The 24,351-nt window shown below is 42.1% G+C and overlaps 1 protein-coding gene across 3 annotated transcripts in view; it reads left to right on the forward strand.

Moving 5' to 3' along the window:
- The window catches only part of ZBTB41 (zinc finger and BTB domain containing 41), a 275,820-nt gene that overhangs the window by 8,105 nt on the left and 243,364 nt on the right, over positions 1-24,351 (forward strand). For all 3 annotated transcript variants that reach the window (XM_078644047.1, XM_078644054.1, XM_078644038.1), the window contains exons 2-3: positions 1,534-2,770; positions 23,148-23,355. In XM_078644047.1, the coding sequence (XP_078500173.1) occupies positions 1,624-2,770; positions 23,148-23,355 (1,355 nt within the window). In that variant the 5' untranslated portion in view covers positions 1,534-1,623. The remainder of the gene's footprint in view (positions 1-1,533; positions 2,771-23,147; positions 23,356-24,351) is intronic.

A 24,351-nucleotide genomic window follows, 5' to 3' on the forward strand; every position in this document is an offset into this window, starting at 1 on the left:
CACGGTTTTCAATAATTCTTGCACCTCACACCGTGCACAAGCATGTTTTTTATATAGGCACTTTATCACTAGGAGGATATTTAGCAGTCTCCAACCTGGGCTATTTTGTATTTCCACTGTATGGTTTTTCCACTGCTACTACTCATACATGACTGGTTCACCTGCACTTGTGTTTTCAAAACAGGTTATGAGTTTTGGGTTCCCACCTTCTAGACACCTCTAAAAATTTGATACGAGTCACGTCATATTTTTTGGCCATATATCCATCTACATCATGATATATATGTCCTTTCGTTTCCCTTGTATTCTCTCCCAGCCCTGAGGAAGTCGCGGAAAGATTGTTCCAAATGCAACGAAACACGTGTCGGCTGGTTTTCTCGAAAATTAAAGACTGAATGGATTCTAAACCCATCAAGAGATCATCTCTGTATTTGCTGGCTTGCATAATGTACTATATATGTCTATACTAACAGACTGTTACATCCAATTTATGTGTGCCTAGGTTTATGCTCAAATGTTGCATTGTGAGGGTTGTTTCCCTCACTCAATTGGGGGGGGTACAGGCCTCATCCCCTCACCTAGTTGCACCATATAGAGACATCTTCTCCTATTGAACCATTGCGTTCACTATAGCACAGTGCCTAAAAAACCCCTGGTCACTTAAAAACCCTTTTTCTCAAAAATAGTGACGTGTCTTTAGAATGCTTGTTGTATACCATTTATAAGGTTTAGAAAGCGATCCATTTTGGAGCTGGGAGACAACGGCACTCCCCTCTAGCCTCGGGAATGCAGTCAACTTTTTGGAACCCCAAGATGAACGACTATATTTTTAACTTTGTGTGTTTTTGAAATGACAGTTGATGACAGACCCAAGTATCATACATTGCCACAGAATAGTCCAAAAAAGGACTAATAAATGCAATCAAAAACAGGTCTGCATGCCAGTCTATCCTCGAGCTAGATTGTTCACGTCACCAGAACACGTTTTACTCCAGCATACCAGTGTTTCTCTCTGTGTTTTTTCCTATTGATGTTTTAGAACATTTTGTCTTGTGTGGAAAGGAATGTTGTAGAATCTTTACAGCCCTTTTTTCCAAGTGATATTCTGGTTGCTAAATCCCCTCTCTCTTGTCATAAGACCATACCTACGACTTGAGCCTTAAATGAGGGCATTTAACAACTGGGATAGTCCTGGGCAGTGTGGTTTTACAATGCTAAACATACTAAAGGATAAGTAGATAGTACCATATATAAACTATCCGAAGAACAGGGGGAGCATGAATGTGTCTGTTCCTGGGTGTGTTTTTCCACATGCGGCAGTTGTCCAGCCAAGGCAGTATTTTTGCTCTTTCTCTTTCCCATGGAAAACTGATACTCACTTAAAACTATGATCTCCTTGAGAAAATCTCCATTCAATTGTATTTTGAGTTCATCTTATGATTCATTAAAAAAATCTGATCCCCAAAAAGAATATCTACCGTTAAATATAGTTTTCAGTTTTGGTCAATAATAAAGATTCTCTTATTTTTTCAGATTGTCAATCTCTGTCCCTGGACATCTCAAAGGAGTGATCCAAGAAAATGTTGGTATAGCATTGTAAAATCCTTATGAAGGCCTTTATGTATGACTGACATTATTGCAATGAAGAAAAGAAGAAAGGCCCTAAAAACTCTTGGAAGCAAGATACCGTCCCTGGATCCTAAAGCTGTCTCGGAACATATTTTAGCAGATGACTGCATATCAAACCTCAGCACTTATTTGGGTCCGGAAAGTATTCCAAACCCAACCGCATCTACACAGACACTGTCACACATCCCTGAAAAAAGGAAGCTGATAAGTTCCATGCAGTACAATAACAACTTGCTCAAGTACCTGAATGCAGATCGGAAAAAGCAACCCTCATTCTGTGATTTGGTGATTAAAGTTGAAGGCAAAGACTTTTCTGCACACAAGGTGGTTGTGGCCGTTGGCAGCAGCTATTTTCATGCATATCTGAGCAAGAACCCTCCCACTGGTGTTGTCACTCTAGATCATGTCACCCATTCAGTTTTTACGCATTTACTTGAATTTCTTTACACCTCTAAGTTTTGTGTGTATGAAAATGAAATCCCGTTGGTCTTGGAGGCGGCCAAGTTTTTAGACATTATAGATGCTGTTAACTTACTAGCAACTGAAAACGTGTCCACATGTGTGAAATCAGAAGAAGGAGTTGAAAACCCACCAACAGCAAAAACTGGAGATGAATGTACTGATAAATCACTAGCTAGTCATCAGTGCTCTTTGTGTAGTCGCAGTTTTTGTTACAAGAAATCTTTAGATAACCACTTGGCTAAAGCACATAAGTCTGCTTCTCCTCCCGAAAAAGATCAAGTGCACCCGTTTCAGCTGGAGACAGAGCTTCCAGTTGGACAATCAGCACATCATCTTAAATGCCTCATGACTTTTGAGAACAGTGATGATGAAAGTGATGTCGTGTCAGACTGCAGCTCGGATAAAAGTATCTGTGACAAAGCAGATTTGGAAAGAAATGACTTTAAGGATTCTGAAAGTGAATTTGCAGCAGAAATGGATGATTTGCAGGAGGACATGACTAGTGAGGACACTGAGGATGAAGAGGCAAGTGATAAAGAGCATAATGACATTGAAGAAGGACAGGGGAGTGCCGAGTCGGTGGGAAACTACCCTGAAGGATTATCCCCCATCATCACTGAGATCGGCAGCAAAAAATTATTGAAATGCCCCAAATGTGATAAAACATTTGATCGAACAGGTAAGGAGTTACAGCACTTTGGCAAAATGGTCTGACTGTAGGAATCTCAAGTTCAGTGTGTAATCACTGTAGAAGTTTTATGGAAGGTTTCTAAAGTATTTTATCTGGGGTCCTGCATTATATTTGATTGTGTTGAATTGACATACACAACTGTGCTCTATTCAAACTCCTTTTCATTGCGTACCTCCCTCCATCACCTAATCTTTTCCCTCTGCACATCTTCCTCCATACACAAATCATCCATAAATGAAAAAATTGTTACCGACATCAACAAATGCCTCAGACAGTTGAACAACTGGACTAAAAACTACCCCAAACTCAACTCTGACAATATCCTTATCAGGCAGTAGACAATGAAGCTGGATGTCAGGTAGGTACAAAACAAATTGTTTAAAAAGTTTCTTCCATCTTTCCGTAGCAGCAAAAAGAGCAGAGGCAACAGATAACTATTAAATAATAAAAACATCGTCTATTGGAAATACAGCATTTAAAGTGTGACTCAGTAGAAGAAACCCATCTCTCCTGTGCCCAAGGGCTTTTTGAGGTCATACCACTTTACACCTACCTCCCCCTAATAGGAAAACTTTTGTACTAATCCAGCATAGATGATAACCAATCATACTTCCATTCTATTTCATTTCCATGCAACTTTCAAAAGGTATGCATAAGTCATAAAGTATCACCTATGCTAATATGAAAATAACACGAATAACTGTCTTAACGTGCAGTAAGAGAGAAGAGAAAATGTAATACAAAATGTATATACTATAACAATACCTGCTATACAAACATAAATATTATTCATTACCACAAATAATTAGAAAACAGTGAATATGTTATACTATATACTTCGATAGCGGACTACATAGTATTTCTCCATGTACATTATTTATGTACAGATATCATTTGAATATACGTCTGAGATTCAAATCTCTTGTTACTTTGTGTGCAAAATATGATCTACTATATTAATCTATTTAAAATACTGAATGCTAAAGACACACAAATCCCAAATATAAAATAAAAAATAAAAGAAATTATGAGAATATGTAGTTTCCTTCATCAATATTCAGGGCCTTCCCGAATAATGATTTTGGCAACCATTTAATTTGAGTTTCCGTAGTCATTTAGGTGGGTCATGTAACATGACCAATGTCAACAGATGTTCCAGATCGACTGTTGCTGTCATGTGTTTTCGCAAAATGAATCACCAGTGGTGTTTTATCCATTGTTCGGTTGCTCTGAGTATGATTTTGTTTTTACTATCAATGAAAGATCTAGTTTCGAGCTTCCTGTTAGTCCCTACAACTTCTTTACATCTATTTATGGAAATAATAGATGTGAAACATACCTCATTTAAAGAAGTCTGTTTCTTTTAAACCGGTATTTTGATTAGAATATGCTACAAATAGGCCATGGAATAATTTGTCCACCATACTCGCTGTTTTGACCAGTGCTTCATGTGGCAATTGTTTCTTTAGCTATTCATCACCGTGTAAAAATGGCACTGTTTTTCACTACTTAAATCATTTTAGCTCATTTGTTATTTTATTGGGTCTTAAGTTTTTATTTTGACTTTTTTAAATGTTTCCTAATAATTGTTTCTGTTTGCATATTTTTTCCAGTAAGGATAATTCTCTCTTTTTAATTGGCTCTCTCACAGACTGCTAATATTTTTCATATGGCCTCTCCTTCCATACCTTTTTATAGAATTGTCAAACTTAATGTAGTCCTTGTTAATCGTGCAGGTTCTTTTAGCACACCGAAATTCCCTATTTGGAATGCTAGCACGAGTGTGTTTGGGAAGACGGATCTGCACACAGAGAATTGGCTTGCAAGATACATCCTTCCTAAAAACGAAGCACTAATCATGTTTTGAATTGCATTAACACAATTTCAAAACTTCAGCACTGATAAGGCTTTAAGTAAGGTGAGTCATAGATACCAGGGATTGTGATTGAGATAATTGATTTAGACACAGAGCTTTTTTTGTTTAAATATTTTGATTGTGTTTTCAAAAGAAACATGTATTAAACTCACCTACATCCATCAGCTGGTGGGCTGCACAGAATACCACACCATGGTTTCAGCTTGAAGAACATGTAAACACCCCGACAACCCTCCCATCCCAATCTCTATCCTTCCACATTGAAATTAATAACATATATGGCAAGAGAGAGCTGTATTTCGGATCAGCTTTATGTGGTAAGAAACCTTGATCACTCTAAGTTTGTGCCTCTTCCAGGCTTCTGTGATATCTCTTCTGGTATACGGTGCAGGAGTCATAGCCATCTATTGCAGGAGAGGTCTCTAAATTTGATAGAGAAGTAGGGCAGAAAATGTGGTCGAATTTCCACAAAGACCTTCCACCTCTGTTCTTTGTACATGATCAGCTTTTCCCTTAGCAAGTTCTGATGGTCTCTGGTAACATGCTCTAATTTCTGGAGACTTTACCCCACAACAAAATATTATACCTTGCTTAGCTGTGCAAAGGCCATCTATTTCCCTCTGAGTAAATGCAGCAAGAATGTTTGTTAATTAGGTAGGCCTAACAGTATTTGCGCAGGGAATCTGGGGAACGTAGTTTGGAACATTTGGTCAATTGGTTTATTAATGTTTTCCCAGTACCTTTGTATTTTGGGCAGTGCCTTAATAAGAGGACTTTAAATACTAATGAGGTGTCCCAGTGTCCCGCAGAACCTGGGGTATTAATAGTTTATAGTAACAATCAATTCTGTATGCAAGTGCACAATTTCTTTAAATATTTGTATCCTGATTAACTAGGAAATGCCTATAAATGGTGGCAAGTATATTTTTACACAGAATTAAATAATAAACAACACTGACACAAAAACTGTGCTTTGCACGGTATATTGATATTCATATATCATGGAGAAACACAAGTGTTACATCGGTTACATATCAAAGACACAGAACTGTTATGCAGCACAAATAATAACATAAATTGGTGCCTTACTAGATGTGCTTCACATGAAACATAATGCAATCTACAAAACACTTGACAATAAACAGAAAACACAAAATCACTCAGCTCGGCGTCCGTTAACAACTCCTTAGAATACTCAAACATAAATCCTCAATTCTTGGCAGTAGATATGTGAGACATTGGTATGGAACACTTATTCTTATCTTTGATGCTTTTACCCTTTTAACCACGTGTGTTCATGAAAAACATCACAGCGGGTATTCCTTAGGACTAGAACATTTAAATACAGTCTGTGTGATGAAGGATAATGTGCGTCAGTGATAAAGCGGGATAAAGGAGCTCAATGGATAAAAAAGGGGGGGGCAGCAAAGAGTTCGCACCTGGTCAGAATTGTAGCATCATTCTTCTTGATGCTGTGCTAAAAGAAAGACAACCCTGTAAAACAATACATACTCAATCACCATGTGATGTGAAGAAACATACATTATTGAGAATAGAGAAAGATCGGATAAACGCTCACCTCCTCGTGATGCAGTAGAGTACAATGGATCAAGCATATCCAGGAACAAGGCGGGTCCTAAATATGGACTTGTGTCACAAGGAAGTAGGGTATTATTGCTAAAAGCACTAATATCACACTAGTGTGAAGACAGAAATGCACTGCAACGCTCTTACCTCATAAAAATGAAATCATTTAGATTTGGTAATGTATCATTAGCTCTACATTTGTTAGGCCCCAAGCGGAGGTTTCGCTGCCCAGTAGATACCTCGAAGATCCACAAAGGATTCTCTTCAACAAAATTTATGTATATCAAAGCACTGAATTGCAAATAACATTAATGAAATAATTAAAAATGGGGGAAATGGTAACTCGACCTAATCTCAGCCAAAAGGATCACCTTATTGACTTTCTCAAAGTAAGAGGAAATAAATTGGATCTCTGCCACAGCTGTCCAGACTATTGAGCGGCGAGACCAGATAAAGACTGGTTAAAAAAGAGGCCACTATGTGAGTGTGCTTGCCAAAGATACAGTCACATCATTCTAATGATTTTCCTGTAATAAAATCAGTGTTCCAATGTATCGCTTGTGAGGAAAGAATGACGCTGGATACGCATCACTGTGGCTGACCAGGTAACGAAAACCTTGTGATCCTAGCAATACGTCTGACTCGGCCTGAATGGAAATAAAGGAAAGAGTTTCATACTGGGTAATCCTTTCCTTAAACGTTCTCATAGTCACAAAATAACGTAAATTTGATTAACTAAAGCTGTTCACATCTCTGGTTAGAGGTAGATTAATTTTCTTTTGGAAGGTAAATGCCCAAACCATCCTTTAGGTGTACAATATGTCTGAGTGCACGTGACTAGGGAAGAGTGGGAAAACATTACATTCCTATACGTGTGAAATCACGTTGATATATGCATTTCATAACATATACTTTGGGGCATAAATATTATTTCATATTCACATTTGAAAACCACATAAAGACTGTCAATATTAACACGAAATTCCATACCAGGAGATAAATAAATCCGTTACGACTATGTAACTCAGGAACGTAAATGAAAGACATATATATCAGTGTTAATATGCCACAGGAGAAGTACACATTAGTATGACATTACTTTTGAGCTGCTCATAGTGACAGTGCACCCCCATCCCTTGGTTAAACTCAAAACACATGAGGTCCTAATAATCCTACAAATGAGTAAGCTAAGACCAAAGGACAATCCTACCCTGTGTTGAGGAGGGCCATTTGTCTGGGTAACTCTGATTCATTGAGACCCCGATCGACTGTATCGAGCACATTTAGCTCATTGCAATCTCTTAAATTAAGGGTGTACAATATGTCACCTCCCCATGGGTTATGGATTACCCTCTCTAGTACCCACCACCTCAAATGTTCTGACGCATGCTGCATACGATTAAAATTAATTACCAGTGGAGACCCCTGTGTCTTGCAGCGAATCCTTGAACAATACTGGAGAATTCTAACTTTGACCTGTCTCGTCTGATCTACGTAGAGCATGTCACATGGGCAAACGATTGCATAGATCACATCCACTGAGTTGCAGTTCATGTGATGTGTGGGTAGGTACTTATGATGTAGATGTGTGAAGTACTTCCTTTCCACGGTAAGGTTACACGCCTTACAGTGTCCGCATTTGAAATGGCCCACTAATGGCGGCAACATTAACTGAGCCCTCAAATCAGGAGTTTGCCGTGTTTTCATGAATGAACTCACCACAAAGTCTTTTATAATTCTGCCCCTTTTGAAAGCAAAAAAGGGTTCTCTTCTGTGTCGAGTTTGTCTGAAATCAAGGCCCAGTGTTGGTTAATGATCTTCTTGAGTTCGTCCGCTCTCTTATCCCGCTTCATCTCTGACACGCATTATCGTTTATAACACAGACTATATTTACATTTTCTAGTCCTATGGAAGACCCGCTATGATGTTTTTCATGAACTTACGTTGTAAAAAGGGTTGAAACGTCGACAATATGAATAGGTGTTCAGTACCAATGTCTCGCATATCTACCGCTAAGAATTGGGGATATATATTTGAGTATTCTAAGGAGTTGTTAACGGACACCCAACCTAGTGATTTTGTGTTTTCTGTTTATTGTCAAATGTTTTGTAGATTGTATTACGTTTCATGTGAAGCACCCTTAGTATGGCACCAATTTATGTTATTATTTGAGTTGCATAACAGTCCTGTGTCTTTGCTATGTATCACTTGTGTTTCTCCACGGTTTATGAATATCAATATACCGTGCAAAGTAAAGTTTTTGTGTCAGTGTTGTTTTTTATTTCATTCTGTGTAAAAATATAAGTATCACACCATTTATAGGCATTTCCTAGTTAATCAGGATACAAATATTCTAGGAAAATGAGCATTTCCCTACATAACCAATCATTAATAATTGGATTAGCAAATCTTTCTGCACAAACCTTGAAGCAGTTCTCTGTCTAACGGTTATCCCCTTGTTGAAACCTGGAATAGTTGTAGTACCAATAGAGCATTAATTTGGACGTCACATGTTTCACTTTTGTTCTAGCTGTAGTGTGTGTTCCATTGTGTATGTCTTCCTACACTTTCTCTGTGACTTTGCAGCCTGCTTCTACTTCCCATTGTTGTTGTACAACAGACCTCCTCACCTTGGGTTCTCCATAAAATATTTTTATATAGCTTGGGCACAAGTTTCTTGATCTCGTCCTTCATCAACAACAACCTTGAAGCATATGTTTTATTCAGTGGGTGAAGCACCTAGTGTCAGGCCAGAGACTATCTTCTTAACTCTAACTGAGAGGTTAAAATCTCTTTCAATTCTGTCAAAAGGGTCAAAGGCTAATGCAGAGAAAATGTCACCCCCTCTCTATCATCCCCTTGCAGTTCAGCTTCTGTATATTTATTCTAAAGCCCCCTTGATCTGGACACTATACATGCTTCTTTTCAGATTTTGACAATACTGACTCCATGTCTGTCCCATAGCAATAAAAGAAATATTCATCACTGAAAAGGTAATAGTCATGCTAAAGCATAAATTCTACAATATAGAATAACAACTTCCATTGACTATAATAGGAGGCTTTTCTCACAGAAGAAGTCTGTAAACTATTTTTGTGTCTTATTGACATTGACAAAAAACAAATCATTAACAGCCTGATTCATCAAGGTACCGTTTTGCGAGTCTCTAATAGAGATTCATAAAGAATCGCTATTAGAGACTCGCAAAACGGTATTCATGTAGGAATCGCAAAATAAAATGCGATTCCTACACATTCCTTATTTGCGATTAGCAAATTGCTAATCGCAAATAAGGAAAAACTCCCCATTCATTCCTATGGGTGCTACAGGGTGTCCTTTGGACACCCCTGGCACCCTTCAAATCGCTATCTTATTTGTGATTAGCAAATTGCTAATCGCAAATAAGGAATACTCCCCATTCATTCCTATGGGCCAAAAGGCCCATAGGAATGAATGGGGAGTATTCCTTATTTGCGATTAGCAATTTGCTAATCACAAATAAGATAGCGATTTGAAGGGTGCCAGGGGTGTCCAAAGGACACCCTGTAGCACCCATAGGAATGAATGGGGAGTTTTTCCTTATTTGCAAGTCAGACTTGGTGGTAAATTGCGACCAACTATTGCGATTTCGCAATTTCTAATTGGTTGATGAATTGCATTTAAGGAATCTCTATTAGAGATTCCTTAAATCCAATTCCTCGCAAATATGCGATTTCGGTAATAGCGATTTTTGCATTTGGGATGATGAATCCCAAATGCAAAAATCGCACTCGCAAAGGGCCAGATTCTCAGAATCTGGCCCTTTGCGAGCGCAAATCAGCTTGATCAATCAGGCTGTTTGAAACCAATCTGCTTTTATGTGTAGCTCTTATAACTGATAAATCAGGTCTTCAGTATCTCTGACATAGGATGGTGAGGCGGTAACATAATGCATCTGAAAATCATTAAGATTTATGGACATGTTTTCTGAAAGTGTTTCTCATTATTGGTCTCTTTGAAGGTCTAGCAGTAGATTTGTGAATTTTCGTGAGAAAATAAAGAGATACTATAACCAGATCTTAATGTTTAAATATTTCACTTTCTACTAAATGTACTTGCACTCATCCATGCATCTGTCTTATTACTCATTTCGATCATAAGTGATTTAGTAAGATCTTCGTTAAGTTTTTATGTAACATTCTCTGTCATTTACTTGGCTATTGACTTCGTCAATGTATACTGTTAGACATAATTGGAATATTTCTGCCTATGTCTTTTTTTTATTACATTTAAAAAATATATATATTTTATTGTACTTATGCAAATACATCACCTTTATCAAATCGTCAATACAACAAACACCAAGCATGAACATCCCAACGCATTAGGCAGTTTCAATATACATTGATAGAAAGTTATGCAAAGACATTTTACAGACAGCTGTACTATAATGATCAGGGACCTACTCCACCGTGTCAACAGCAGGAGTGTGTTCCACACCTATCGTTAACAAATAGGCCGTGAGTGGAGCCCAGATGTCCTTGGGCCTTGACGACAATGGCTGCTCTTCAGCATAATAGGACAGCTGGTCTCTACAGTATATAACATCTTCCAGCCACTTTTGTAGCTTGGGCACATTTCTACGATCTCAGTTTTGCGCCACTTTTTTATTTGCCAGTAATAGAGCAATCATCACCAGCCTTCTATTCTGTGGTTGTAAATAGCCTACTGAGATCAATAAGCATACTTGCGGCGTGCATCTCACCGGCTCTAGCACCATCTCAGACAGGGCGTGGGTGACCTGTACCCAAAAACCCTGTACTGTCTCACACAGCCTAGCCAAATGGATAAAATCCGCCTCTTGCATTTTACATCTTGTACAATTGCCTGTCTCTCACGAACCATAGCTTTTTAATTGTTTGGGTTTTTAATACAGCTGTTGGAGATATTTAAAGTGAATGATGTGCATATTACAGTTAGAAGTCAGCCGCCCTGTTACAGAGCAGCAATACTCCCCTTCCTTCTCTTCAATTGGTGCATCTAATACCATGTTCCATCTTTCCTTGACTCTGCTGTGTTGAGGCGCAGTGTCAATCTGAATGGATGTGTACAGTCTGGTGACCAACTTCATACTGGACGGGCCCGCCAGCATGACTTGCAGTGGCTTCTGAACTAACTGTTCGGCAGGTTGCCGATCTTTAAGAGCTATGAGGGCTTCCCTCAGCCTGTAAAAAGTAAATACTGACAAGGGCGAGCTGGGCTTTCTAGCTTGTATGTCTTCCAGTGCAATAAATGTGCCTTCATGGTAAGCATCTCCCATCATCACTATACCCATATCTGCCAATGTTGCGATCGCCCGGTGCTCTTGCGCCACGGATATATAAAGGTGATGCGCCAGTGGTAACGCCAGTGCATATATAGGAGTTCTTCCTGCCCGCTCCGCCACCCTCCGCCATGCCTGCGCCATACAGTCTGTCGTACTCATTTCCCAAAGGGTATATGTGGATTGAGTTAATGAACAACAATGCCGTAGCGGCTGAGGAAATCCATCATCTGCTTTCACCGCCACATGTGGCAGGAAGGGCGGGGGGTACCAGTAGTGCGCAAATTGCGCATACTCACATAAATAATACATATACAAATGAGCGTCTGGCCTTGTGAGGACCTTCCAACTACATCTAGATTGCTTTTTCACCCAGACCATGCGATTGATTACAGACTGCAGTCTTGCAAAGAATGTCATCGACTGCCTGATAGGAACATTAGTGAATAGATATAGAAATTTCGGGAGGACGGTAATTTTTATGACTGCTATTCTGTCTGCTAACGACCGCTGTAACCTAATCCACTTGTCCACTTTTTCCTCTGTTTGTACCATCGCTCTGCCAACATTTCCTCTCATAACTGTCTCAAGGATACTGTGAAGCCATACCCCCAGATATTTGACCACTTCTACTATCCACTCCAACGGGAATTCCACTGTAAACGGCAGGGTGTTAGATGTTAACGGAAAAACTGAGGATTTATCCCAGTTTATTATGAGGCCCAAACGTTTTTCATACTTGATATATTCCCTTATCAACGCATGCAGCTCTTCCACCGGATTACGAATATAGAGTACGATATCGTCCACATACATAGTGAAGGGAATACCCACTTGGGGGGGACCAGATACCCGTACTCCCACCGCAGAGCAGGTGTGGCCGGAATGACATAATTTCAGGTAGCATTCTTTTAAAATCACCATAGTTTACCTTTACATCTTGACAAAAGTAAACAACCTTTTCGCCGTTACTCAACATATACCGTAGTCACAGCTAGCATTAATCTTGTGCCTAACAGTTTTCATAAGCACATTACTGTCCTTTTTTTGATGGCCACTTCTGTCCCACCCAGCCGAGAGCATTAAAAAAACACATTTTCTGTATACAGTTTCTGAGATGCATATTAAACCAAGGTTCGCGATTCGATCCTCCACTGTTCATTTATATACTTCACTTAGGAGATCTCCAATACCCACAGATTTAAATAGTTCAGTCTTGCATATTTCTAGTTTCCGCCCATCTCATATGTCCGGTGGCGTGTTACCCAGACCACATAGATTCTTGATCCTACCTTACTGCATGCAAAGAGATCATCTCACCATCTCTTGTCCCTTTCTTCGACTTTGTCCCACTAGAGGTCATTACTCAGAGGGCACTGGTGAGGTCGACCTCCCTGGACTCTTTCTTCTGGGTTGCCTCTGCTTCAAATAGTCTTGCGCTGCTCTCCCGGTCTGAGAGATATTCGTCTTACCATCCATCGTAATCCTCAGACGTGCAGGGTATAGCATCGCATACGGAATTTCCATTTTGCGTAATTTCCTCTTGACAGATGCATACTCTCTGGGGGCCGCTTGCACCATGACGGTGAAAAACAGTGTCCCTGATCCAGATAATTTAAGAGTCTGGCTATAATTGGCCGTGGTGGGGCACCTGGAGGTGGTTTGGGGGCCAGAGATCTATGCGCCCTTTCGATGATCAGTACCTGCGATAGGTGATCTGCCCCAAACATATCCTTGAGCATTCCCTCTACATAGTCTCAGAGACGACCTGGGTTTGTGCTCTCAGGAATACCCATAATACACAGCTTGTTGCGGCGACATCGTGCCTCTAAATCTTCATTCTTCGCCCTGTGATTTCCAAAATGTTCTCCATCTCACGGCATTTTCCAACAGTTGCATGCGATTCATCTTCGAACGTTGAAATGCGCTGTTCCGCAACAGTTAGACACTCCCCCTGTTTGTCCAGTTTGGCGGTCATATTGTCCATTCTGAGCGTTAGGTTATCAATTTTCCCATCTATTGCCAGGAGACATGCATTGCCTGCAAGGTAGCCTCCAGAGTGGATGAGTTTGGCTGTCCCGCCTCCAATTCAGTATTGGAGTGAGCACCTGCCGGTCTTGCCGATTGCCGCGCCTCAAAGGGCCGCTTGGACTGTCGCTTGTCTGTTTTTTCTGTTTTTAGGCTCTCCCTTGTCATCCCCGGCCTGCTGGTGGAGCGCATACCCCAGCTTAGCTTCACAGCGTCAGGCGTCTCCGCGTGTTTTCTGCTCTCTCTATCCGGGCACCTCTTTCCCCCCAGGGCCCACCTTCACAGCACCCGGGATATCTGTGTGTGTCATGTTTTTACGGCGTTCCTTCCTGCGGGCATGTACTTAAGAAGATGCCTTCTCAGCCAGAGCTGTGTGTTCTGTTTCCATGTGTCGGTACCCGGGCCTTGTTATCCCCTTGTATGTAGTCTTCTACTCTTCACTTGCACAGTCTCTTGGGACTTTTGAACTATGCTGGTCTGCATTATACTGGGCTGCCCTCTCCCCTTCTTCTGCTGTAGCACCACACACTCAGTTTTCGTGTGCGCGCCTCACTTCGAGTGCAATCTCGCTGCGGCGAGACCCCCTCATGCCTTACACCACTGCCTCCGACCTCCACTGATCTGGGACTCTGCCTGCTCCGGGGAGCCCGCACACTAACTGCACACACCTCGATGTATTGTTATGCCGCTGACCTTTTTCTCCTTGTCTACACAGCGATGGCAAGACGGCACCTCCTGTTCCGTACCCCCCCCCGATCGTCTTTCGCCGCCGTACCTTGTCAGAACAACTCCTCTGGCACACGCTGTCTACCCGAGGTATTGCCACGGTCCTTCCTTCTGCGGTCTCGGGTGTGAGATGTTAATTGTCCGGTCTCCGCCACTTGAGCTATGTCTCCGCCCGACCTCAGCTCCCGTCCCGCGCCGCCATCTTGTTTCTCTTTAGGTCTTGGCTCTGTCAGCCCCAACCCATGAAATACGATTCTGGACTCGTCTTTCTCCTTACATGTTAGCTCCAACAATGCTTTTTACTTTCAGCACTGATATTCCATTATTTTTCCCCGCTGATGTCCACCCAGTCCGCAGATAATAATCGGATTTTGTATTCCGGCCGGCATAGCTGCACAACGATGCGGCCATCTTGCCACGGGCTCTCTAGCGCCCCCCTGCCTATGTCTAAAAGCTTGATTACAATCAAGTCAACTTTGCTCGAATTGTCGGGTGGTGTTCCTTTTGGGTAGGATTTAGCACTCTGTGCTTATGTTGTTTGCACTGTTTATTGGATTTTGTGTGTACGGCGTTGATATTAGTACACAGCCATTGAATGCTCGCATATCCTGTTTTCACTTCCCGATTATATTTCTTAGAGGGCCTGTATCCTCCTACATGGCTTGTTCCACGTAAAACTTGCTTTATTGTATGACACTGGATCCTTTCTTCCTGCTGTAAGAATGTGCCCTCTCATGTCCTGCTATATAGTGGTTAAGTTTGCAAATAAATCCTGCAGTGATATATTGACTGGGTGGCACTGACTGGCGCGGAATGAAGTATAGTGTTTATGTATCCTGCCTACAATGTTCAACGCACAAATCCTAACTATTGCTGCTCCTTTAGTTGATACTATGTCGTATGGCTCGCCCTTTCGGTTGTCTGGTCTGAATGTATGACACCTCTTTAAATTTATAAAATGAAACCTACGTTATTCTTCTTATGTCTGCTGCTAATATACCGTAGCGTTCTTATTTTTAGCTTTCCGCATAGTAAGACGACCTGGAATGTTGTTGATTGTCATAGCGGCCGGCCCGTAGTGGTTGTAGGCAGACGCTGTGTACTATGCATAAGATAAATAAAGGTTTTAAAAAAAAAAAAAAAAAAACTTTGCTCGAATTTTTTAATGGTCTTTGACAGAATATACCTTGGTTTGTGATCATTTTTCCTCAAGCTTTCACACCTGAAAAACAAGATTTACGCCCCTCCCAAAAAACCTTCACACAGAACCTATATATATCCTCTGCTGACAAAAAATGGTTTTAATTTTAAAATCACTGTTGGGGCATTTCATTTTTTACCCCCATTTTTTTTTTATTAGAAAGGCATCTAACCTATCTAGGGCCACAAACAAGTGATACATTGACAGATAAAATAGATTATTTTGTTTTTTTATGCAAAGAATTTACATAATCTCAGTTTTATCTTAAATTTCAGAAAATATTGGCAACATTGTTAAATCACTATTTGACGACAGTGCAAAACCAGTCTGAGATTGCTGCTTCAGGGAAGACCTGGCCTGGCAGTTCGGACTGCCCTGTTCCCTTGAGGAGCAGGGTCAAGATTGGTTTGCATTTCGCTGGGTCTGAACTGATGTGGCATGGTGAAAAACGATGGATTTGGATACAGCCAGTGACTGTCAGTAGCTGAGATTAATTCAAGCATTCCATCACCATGTTGTTTTTGCATGCCTAAATCCAGCATAAGTACACCACACCCTCATGTATACAACATTGCGTCATAATTACGTACCAGAATTGTGATTTAATTATAGCTTTTTATACCCAGTGAGAAGATAGGGAGACGTCCTTCTCTCAAGATCACATGCAGTTAATCTCCTCAATAATCTACACAAACCATTTCTAAACCAATTATTAAACATATTCTCGACTAACCACCCACAGTCAGACACCAACAAACAACAGGAGCAGTCAATCGATGGCTTGTCTGATCTGCACGAAAGGGTGCCCGTGTTGAAAATGCATAATGGTGCTCTAATAATGGTAGTTGGGCTATGCAAATGCTTTTAACATAATATATACTCCTGGGGAAATTCAGCACTTTTGACGAGATGCGGTAAATTGGGTGAAGTGCATGGTGTTAAATGCTGTTTCTGTATGGTAGATCAATTTTGGTGCTAAAATATAGTTCAGTAAGAATGTACTATGCAGATGTGTCTTCAAAAGTACTACATGCGCAATGTTAGGAAGGAGTTCAAGTCTTAGGGCCATGACCCATGCACCCTTAGTCTTTAGTCACAAATAGTTATCAGTGCTGAGTTCAGTTCTCAAAGGGTTCTTGTTTTGCTTGTAGTTTTGTACAGATCCCAGTTTGGGAATAAGGGCGTGCCAACATCTTGCCCTTTGTACGGCTTCTGTTTTATCTTGGTTCAGTCTCTTGAACAATTTTTTGTTAATCATATGGGAAAAGATTGAGTGTTTACTGTGGGAGGGACGCAGTCAGGTGTACATTTCTGTCCATTTCTACAGGTGTTCAGGACCCTCTCTCCTATAATCTTTGTGGACTGTGACAACATTTTTTAATTTAATCCTAAAATCTACTGAAAACCAAATTGTAAATAAGCGTTCAAAGGTCTTGTCTGATGTTGTCACATTTGCTAAGGTACATGCAGTGGTATGGTGCAAACATCTTTGGAGCCTGCCAATGAGTTTCTTGGGAACACCATAATAGATGATAGATAGCACAGTAGTTGAGAGAAGCCATGATGAGGGCTCTCGTAGGTTCAATACAGTGGCTGCATGGAGATGTCATAGAATTTTTTGAAGAAGGAATACCTGAATGTTCACATCGTTTGCCACTTCTCTGACTTGGGCTTCAAAAGTGAGTTGAGCTTGACTCATGAAAAGATCATATTGTATGTGCCAGCTCTGTTTACGTTAGACACCAAAGTTGCAGGTGATTTTGTGCTGAATCTAGCTGTTGCCACTTTTTTATAGGATGCAGTCTCATTGAAGCACATATCTTTGTGTACCTGGTTTAAAACTTTTAAATATCCTATAAAGCATTTCAAACATATTAGCAATCCAAATTATAACTACATTCTTCATGAGGAGATAGACTAGTAACTTTCTTTTCTGATACCTTCAAATGGCTTTTAACCAGCACCATGAGATTGGCTGAATTGGCCGATTTAGAGACCTGACCATATTTTTTTCAAGCATGAAAATACTTAATTTCAAAGGCACTTATATAACTATGCACTTGCACTACCCCCACGAGCACCACTGCAAACCGTAGTGGTGTCTCTCTGCACATGTATTCTGCAAGGTCTGAGTTGCCTGTTTACACAATGCTTTCTAATAATTTCATACCTCATGTGCCGCACATTGTAAGGTTTACAGTACCGTGAATCTCCTTAGAATGCCAAAAGCTCCTAACTATATGTCTTGTACATGAGTCTGTGGAATGGGTACAGGGGAAATGGACCACCTTCTTGGCTGCTGTAGACAATGGATACTGCATCCCAATTCACCTCGTGGTGCTTCAGTGCAAAAAATTATGGACCATTCGCTTTGGAGAAGGTTATTTAAAATGGACCTTGATGGTTAACATGGACCATATAGGGTCCTCTGTTCCTTCTTCTTAGGACATGGGTTCAAGTTTTACATTCTTTTTTCGTTTGTTTTGCTCTTGCTTCTTCTGATTGGCATACTACCCTAACCCAGTCTCCTGTACCGGCTGATAGCAGTAGGAGGCTCCCTGAACTTAATATAGTTCCTAACCCAATCTGAGATTAACTAGGGATTCTAATTGATTGTCTGTGGCTGCCAAGCTGAGTGCAAGCCATAATATTATGCTTATAGTCAGTCTCTTCAATGTGGTGTTCTCCTAGGAATCCTTCAAGAATTTGACTCCAGATTAGATCTTTTTAGGTTTTGCCTAGCAATGCGTACGAAGTACGCATGCGCTAGCAAAACCTCTTGAGTTCTATGTCGGGTGATGACCCGCCTCTGTCTATCATTGGCTAGCTCCATAAATGGAGGCTAGCCATTGGGAGACAGAGGCTGTCAATCGCGCTTTCTCTTGAAAACGCGATTCGGGGGCGTTTCTGGTGCTTTTTTAAGCCCCGCCCCTTTGTCCCGGGCCGCGCTGCGATTGGCTGGCGGCCCGGGACACTCCCGTGACGTCATTTCCCGGGCCGCGCTGTGATTGGCTGCCGGCCCGGGACCTGACTTGTTGTACCTGGTCACCCTATGACACTTCAACTTGTGTTTGGCCTTCAGCCCGTCACTGCACGTAACGTCCTGACATCACTTCCTTGGCACCCGCCGTTGCTGGGCGGTGCAGAGCTTTGACAGGATAGCAAAGATGGCGACGGTGGCAGCCTCAGGCTCCCCGAAGCCACAGAGTCCCGGACCGGGGCCCGTCGAAGGCCAAGTTACGGCCTCCATGGACGAGGAGGCGGAAGCCCCAGGCGGAGGCCGAGGCGGAGGAACTGCTCTACCCCCGGCATTGCGCTGAGCTCTCGGCACGGCAGAATGAGCAGCGGCATCAGGGGCTCTTCTGCGACGTGACGCTGGCCTTTGGAAAAGAGAGTCGCGAGTTTCGGGCGCACCGGTCCGTACTTGCCGCAGCCACGGACTACTTCAGCCCGCTGCTGTCTGGCCACTTCCAGGAGGCGCGTTCCGGCCGCGTGAAGATGCGCAAATGTAGCTCCGAGACTGGCACCGACATGGAGACAGTTGAGGCCGTCATCCAGTATAGAGGTTTCAAGAGACGGGGATAGAGACCGAAAAACAAAGGCTTGGAGGTGGAGGGTAAGAGAGTGCCAGACGGGGGAGAGAATCCATTGACTGAGCCGGGAGTAATTGCAGGACAACGATCACAGCGAGGAGGGGAGCGGAAGCGCGGCAACCGGGGGGGGGGGAGAATTTGTGGAGAGAGCCGTCTGAAGAGCGCATGATCCCAGGGACACGCGTTTTACTTTTAGGGGTGTCTTTCCTTTCCGGGTACAGGAAGTTTCAGCCTGGAGACCGCTGTAGTTCCCCACCCCCTCCTTCTCCTGCAGGGGCTGATGCTGCCCCCTCCTCTGCGGCAAGAGCTGGCTGACACCAGTTACCCTCCGCCATCAAGAGCTCCCGGCACCCTGCCTCTTACTGTGAGGGCTGCCACCCCTCTGCTCCTACAGCGGCTTTCAACCGGCCTCTCTCGCCACTGGGACTTTTACTCCCCCTCTCCCACTGCAGGTGCTTCCCTCACCTCTCCCTCTGCAGCAGCTGTCAGTCTCTCTCCCCTTGGTGTGGCTGTCACCCCTCGCTCACTCACTTGTAGGGGCTGTCATTCCTCTCTTTTCTTGCAGAGCACTGCCAGCAGTTGCCCCCTACCCTCCAGCGGCAGTTCACCCCCCACACTCCTTCTGCGATACTCTCTATGCCGCCCCCTCCATTCTCTTTCTCTCTCTGCGACAGGACCGACAGTGGGTCCAGGTGAGCGCCGCTCCGTAGAGCACTAAGCCCAGGTGAGTGTTGTGTAGCAGGGAAGCGTTGTGATGCGTGCGACTTTTCTGGGGATGTTATATGGAAAAGGAAAGTTGTAGATGCAAGAGTTAGGGCGCAGTGCTGTGAAGGTCACCTCTTTGGCGCAGAGGTGTCGCATGGTAGAAATAAGAGATGTAGAGTTGAGGGCTGTCTCGGTTAGAGCTGTGGGGGTGAACGGTGTACTAAATAAAGGTGAGCAATATTCGTGTGGCGTAAGAAAGTGTGTGGTGCGGAGTTTGGCGCAGTAGAGCAGAGTAGAGTGGTGCAGGTCAGGTGTAGTGGAGCGTTGAGATGTGTGACGCAGGAGAGTGCTGTTGTGGTGTTGAGCAGTGTGATGCAGGCGAGGTACGAGGGTGAGTTGAGCAGTGGTGTGTAGGTGAGTAGGGTGATGACGTAGAACAGTGTGATGCAGGTGACTGGTCTGTATATTTGAGCACTGTGATGCATGTGAGTGGTGTTGTGGGGTTGAACTGTGTGCTGAAGGGTAGTGGTGTGGTGGTGTTGAGTAGCGTGATGCAGGTGACTGATGTGGTGGGGTTAAGGTGTGTGCTGCAGGGTAGTTGTGTGGTGGTGTTGAGCACTGTGATGCAGGTGAGTGGTGGGGATGAGGTGTGTGCTGCAGGGTAATTGTCTGGTGGTGTAGAGCTGCTTGATGCAGTTGAGTGGTGTGGCGCTTTTGAGCACTGTCATGCAGATTGATTTGAGCGGTGTGAGGTAAGGTGGTCAGTTGAGCTGTGTGAAGCGGAGTGATGTGGTGGAGTTGAGCAGAGTGATGCAGGTGATGCATGGGTGAGAGCTTAGCTTTGTGATTCAGCTGAGTGGTGTGGTAGAGATGAGCAGTGTGACGCAGGTGAGTGCTGTGGGGCATTTTAGCCGTGTGTTGCACGTCAGTGGTGAAGTGAACTTAAGCATTTTGTTCAGGTGAATGGTGAAGCTTAGCAGTGCGATGCAGGTAAGGCTTACCTGGCCCCGGTCTATTGGAATGGGCTTCCTATGCACCTTCCTGTCTGTCTGAACTACAGCCAATACAGGAAATGAGTGAAAGCCTCCCTCTTCTAATGGTGACCTCTGTTGGTAGATGTCTGTTACTATCCAGTAGCGCCAAGATACCTATTGGTGATTTGAGCTATATATGAAGTATGTGTGATTCAGTGGAGTGGTGTAGAGTAGATAAAATATATGAAGGTGGAGATTGTTGTGGTGCATGTGAGTGCTATAGTGTCTAACCGTGGTGTGGTGGAGGATAGTTGTGTGATGGATCCAAGCACTGTGTTAAGTGGAATGTTTTGCTGGGTAGATAAGTTGGTCTAAGTGATTGGTGTGGCAGTAAACCATATGTTATAGGTCAGTCAGGGTCGGACTGGTCAATAGGGCAATCGGGCAGTGCCCGATGGACTAGTCTGGCAGATCACTGTGTGGGGCAGTGCTTTAAATTGGCCGGTACTCACCAGTATTAAGTACCAGCACTTCTTAGCTTTATCACTCTGAGTACCAGTACGCCTCTGCTGCCAAGGAGAGTACGGGTACTCATGAAAGGGTAGGCTCATTGGCTTGGAGTGCTGGTGAGCAGGAGTGGAAGCTGTCTCTGGCACCCAAGGGACCGCTTCTGTTACCCTGATCTGAGCCCCAGCTGAACTATTCAGCAAGGCTCATTTGCATAATGTCCGTATGCTCACCATCCTGTGTTTGATAGAGCAGGGTCCATTGAGGCCCTGTGCTTTCAATCACATTCACACTATCGTGTGCATTTGTGCAATCATTCGAATCAAGGCAGTCTGCTGACAGTGTCAATTAAGAAAGCCATGGGAGGTTACGAGTTCAAAATGGCTTTTAATCATACCTGAGTCTTTTGTGTGTCTACTTAAGTCTCTGTGTCTGACGGCGGAGGAACTGCGCTACCCCCGGCATTGCGCTGAGCTCTCGGCACGGCAGAATGAGCAATCACTTAATCTACATGAAACTAAAAAAAATATGTATATATGACCCTATGTAATGTTTTCTGGTACTCACATAAAGCGCTCCAATGCCTCTGGGCCTAGATCCAGCTTTTTAAGAGTGCATAAAAGGATTGTGACACTATTTTTTTTGTTTCTTTTTGCATTTTCACACTAACTTCATTCCTTTTCTCAGAACGTACATGTGATGCTAGCCGCAAGTAAAACAAACAAGCATTTACAATGCAACGGTTTCGCCTTTGGAAAAGTTTGCGCTATTGGCATTGTAAATGACAAACTTTGCATTTATGTGTTGGTTTTGAAAATGGATAAATAAATGGCATTGTCATTTACATTGCCAATAGCTCTAAATTTTCCAAAGGCGAAACCGTTGCATTATAAATGCTTGTTTACTCTTGATCTTAGGGATAGGCTTTTTGCAGATGTTCGTCAAAGGCACCTTCTTTCATGCCCATTTAGCAACTTGCCATACATTTCTGAGTTGAGGGGTGTGGGAAGTGCTTGCTATTAGAAGAATTTCTTCAGCTGAGAGTGATCGAAATCGTTAACTGAACCATAATAGTTACCCTTGAATGTACGTGAATAAAGACTGGGGGTTCTCTGATACTTGCATTTTTCAACATTTCATTTAAGATATGCGTGCTATACAGAAACCAATCCTCCTTTGAAACGTTTCTGTAATGCAGTAGGCTTTTAAAACATGATTTTGTGAGGACTTGAGCGAGCCTTACCACTGCCACCTCCATTACCTTGTGAGGACTTGAGCGAGCCTTACCACTGCCACCTCCATTACCACCGCCATCATTATCACCAACTCAATTATTAAAACCAGAGCTAAAAACACCACCATTAAAGCTCTCAAAGCATTTCAGCATGAATTTATTTGCATGCTTCTCCACAACTAAGGTGTCTTGGCTTGGCCGTGCCTCTTTTGAAGGTTTTCACATAAACTGCTGTTAATCCTTGCTTTTTATTTATCTGTTAAAAAAAAAAAAGAAATCTTGAATAACATTAAACTTAGCAACGACTTGGCCTTTCATGCGAACATTAAAAATTATTTGTATTTAAAATATGGCAAATGCATTTTGTTTTCATATTAGTGTTTTAACATAATTAAAATATTTTTGTATTTTGGAAATTAAATATAATTTTGGAGCTTTACACCTGCTGAAGGTAGAATTTGGAATGTAAAACAAAATACCTGTATGTATTTTTTTACTGTGGATTTATTTAAAAAATGCGATTGTTAAATGAGATGGGGTATTCGTGCAGAGACAACCAACTTAATTTTATAATATCTTATTCAAATTATCTTTTAAGTGTTGGTTATGTCAAATATTTTTTTATTTTCTAGGGAAGTATGAAAGCCATACTCGTGTTCACACAGGAGAAAAGCCCTTTGAATGTGAGCTCTGCCATCAGCGCTATTCTACAAAGTCCAACCTTACGGTTCACAGAAAGAAACACAGCAATGATGCAAAATTTCACATTAAGGAGCACAAGTGCCTCTGCTGCGGAAAACTGCATGCCAGTAGGAAAACTCTTGCAAAACATATGAAGAGGCAAGTGCAAAAGGATTTTTTGCAATTTTATTTTTAATTATTATTTTTCTGAAATATGAGGAAATGCAGTTAGTTGCATCCACGTAGAAGAAAGGTTAAAAAATACTAATATGCATGCTTAAAACTGGAATGTCGCTCACTGTTGACTGGAGGAAGTTTATGTGTAGTAGTTGCACATGGAGTTCAGCAAAGGGGTTTCTGAAAGATATTTTCTGTGAAATTAACAGAATACCAACAAGAGATAATTTAGATACTAGAGATCAGAAAATTCCAGGGTGGTTATCGTCATTAGTTTCCTGATTCACCCATACCTTCCTCACCATAATTTCATGACCCTGAGTGAGCCTCCGAATACTACCAACATTTACTTATTAGTCAGTATTTTGTCACTTGTTTTTTGTGTCTCATTACTTGGTATCTCCAAATTTGTATACACGTCTTCCTCGCGGAGGCTAAATTCTGATGCTGTGTTCATAGTGTATGTTCGTCACCTTGCACGATTCATTTTACTAGTCCATCTTTAGCTACTGTGCTCTGCAACTCTTAGGCCCGGGTTTGCTCTTTACCAAGGTGCATAATACACATTACATAAAACTGTGTTAAAGTGTGAGATCCAAGTGTCAATTGTTCAACACACTGGCAAATGGTAATTCAGTTGAGAATGTAATATTGTTTGGTGCAAATGTGGCAAAGTTGTTAACAATAATCATTGCCATAAGAAGGAGTGAAAGAGGTGAGATTTATTGGCCAAGTGGATCCAAGGACCTGTGTATCCATGTTTTCCTCTTGAAGCAGTTGCATTATCATTTGCATTATTTCTTCGTCCTGAATCTCTTTTACAATTTCTGACAGAAATAGGCAACAAATATTGTTGGGTCAATATGAAGTAGAGATGTTGAAAAAATAATCGTCATAGAGGCGAAGTCTAGTGGTCAAGTAGTCACAGATGCATTTTAAACATAGCACAATATACTACATAGGGCCACAAAAGAAGTA

The sequence above is a fragment of the Lissotriton helveticus genome, chromosome 1_1 (assembly GCF_964261635.1).
Source record: "Lissotriton helveticus chromosome 1_1, aLisHel1.1, whole genome shotgun sequence".
Classification (NCBI taxonomy): Eukaryota; Metazoa; Chordata; class Amphibia; order Caudata; family Salamandridae; genus Lissotriton; species Lissotriton helveticus.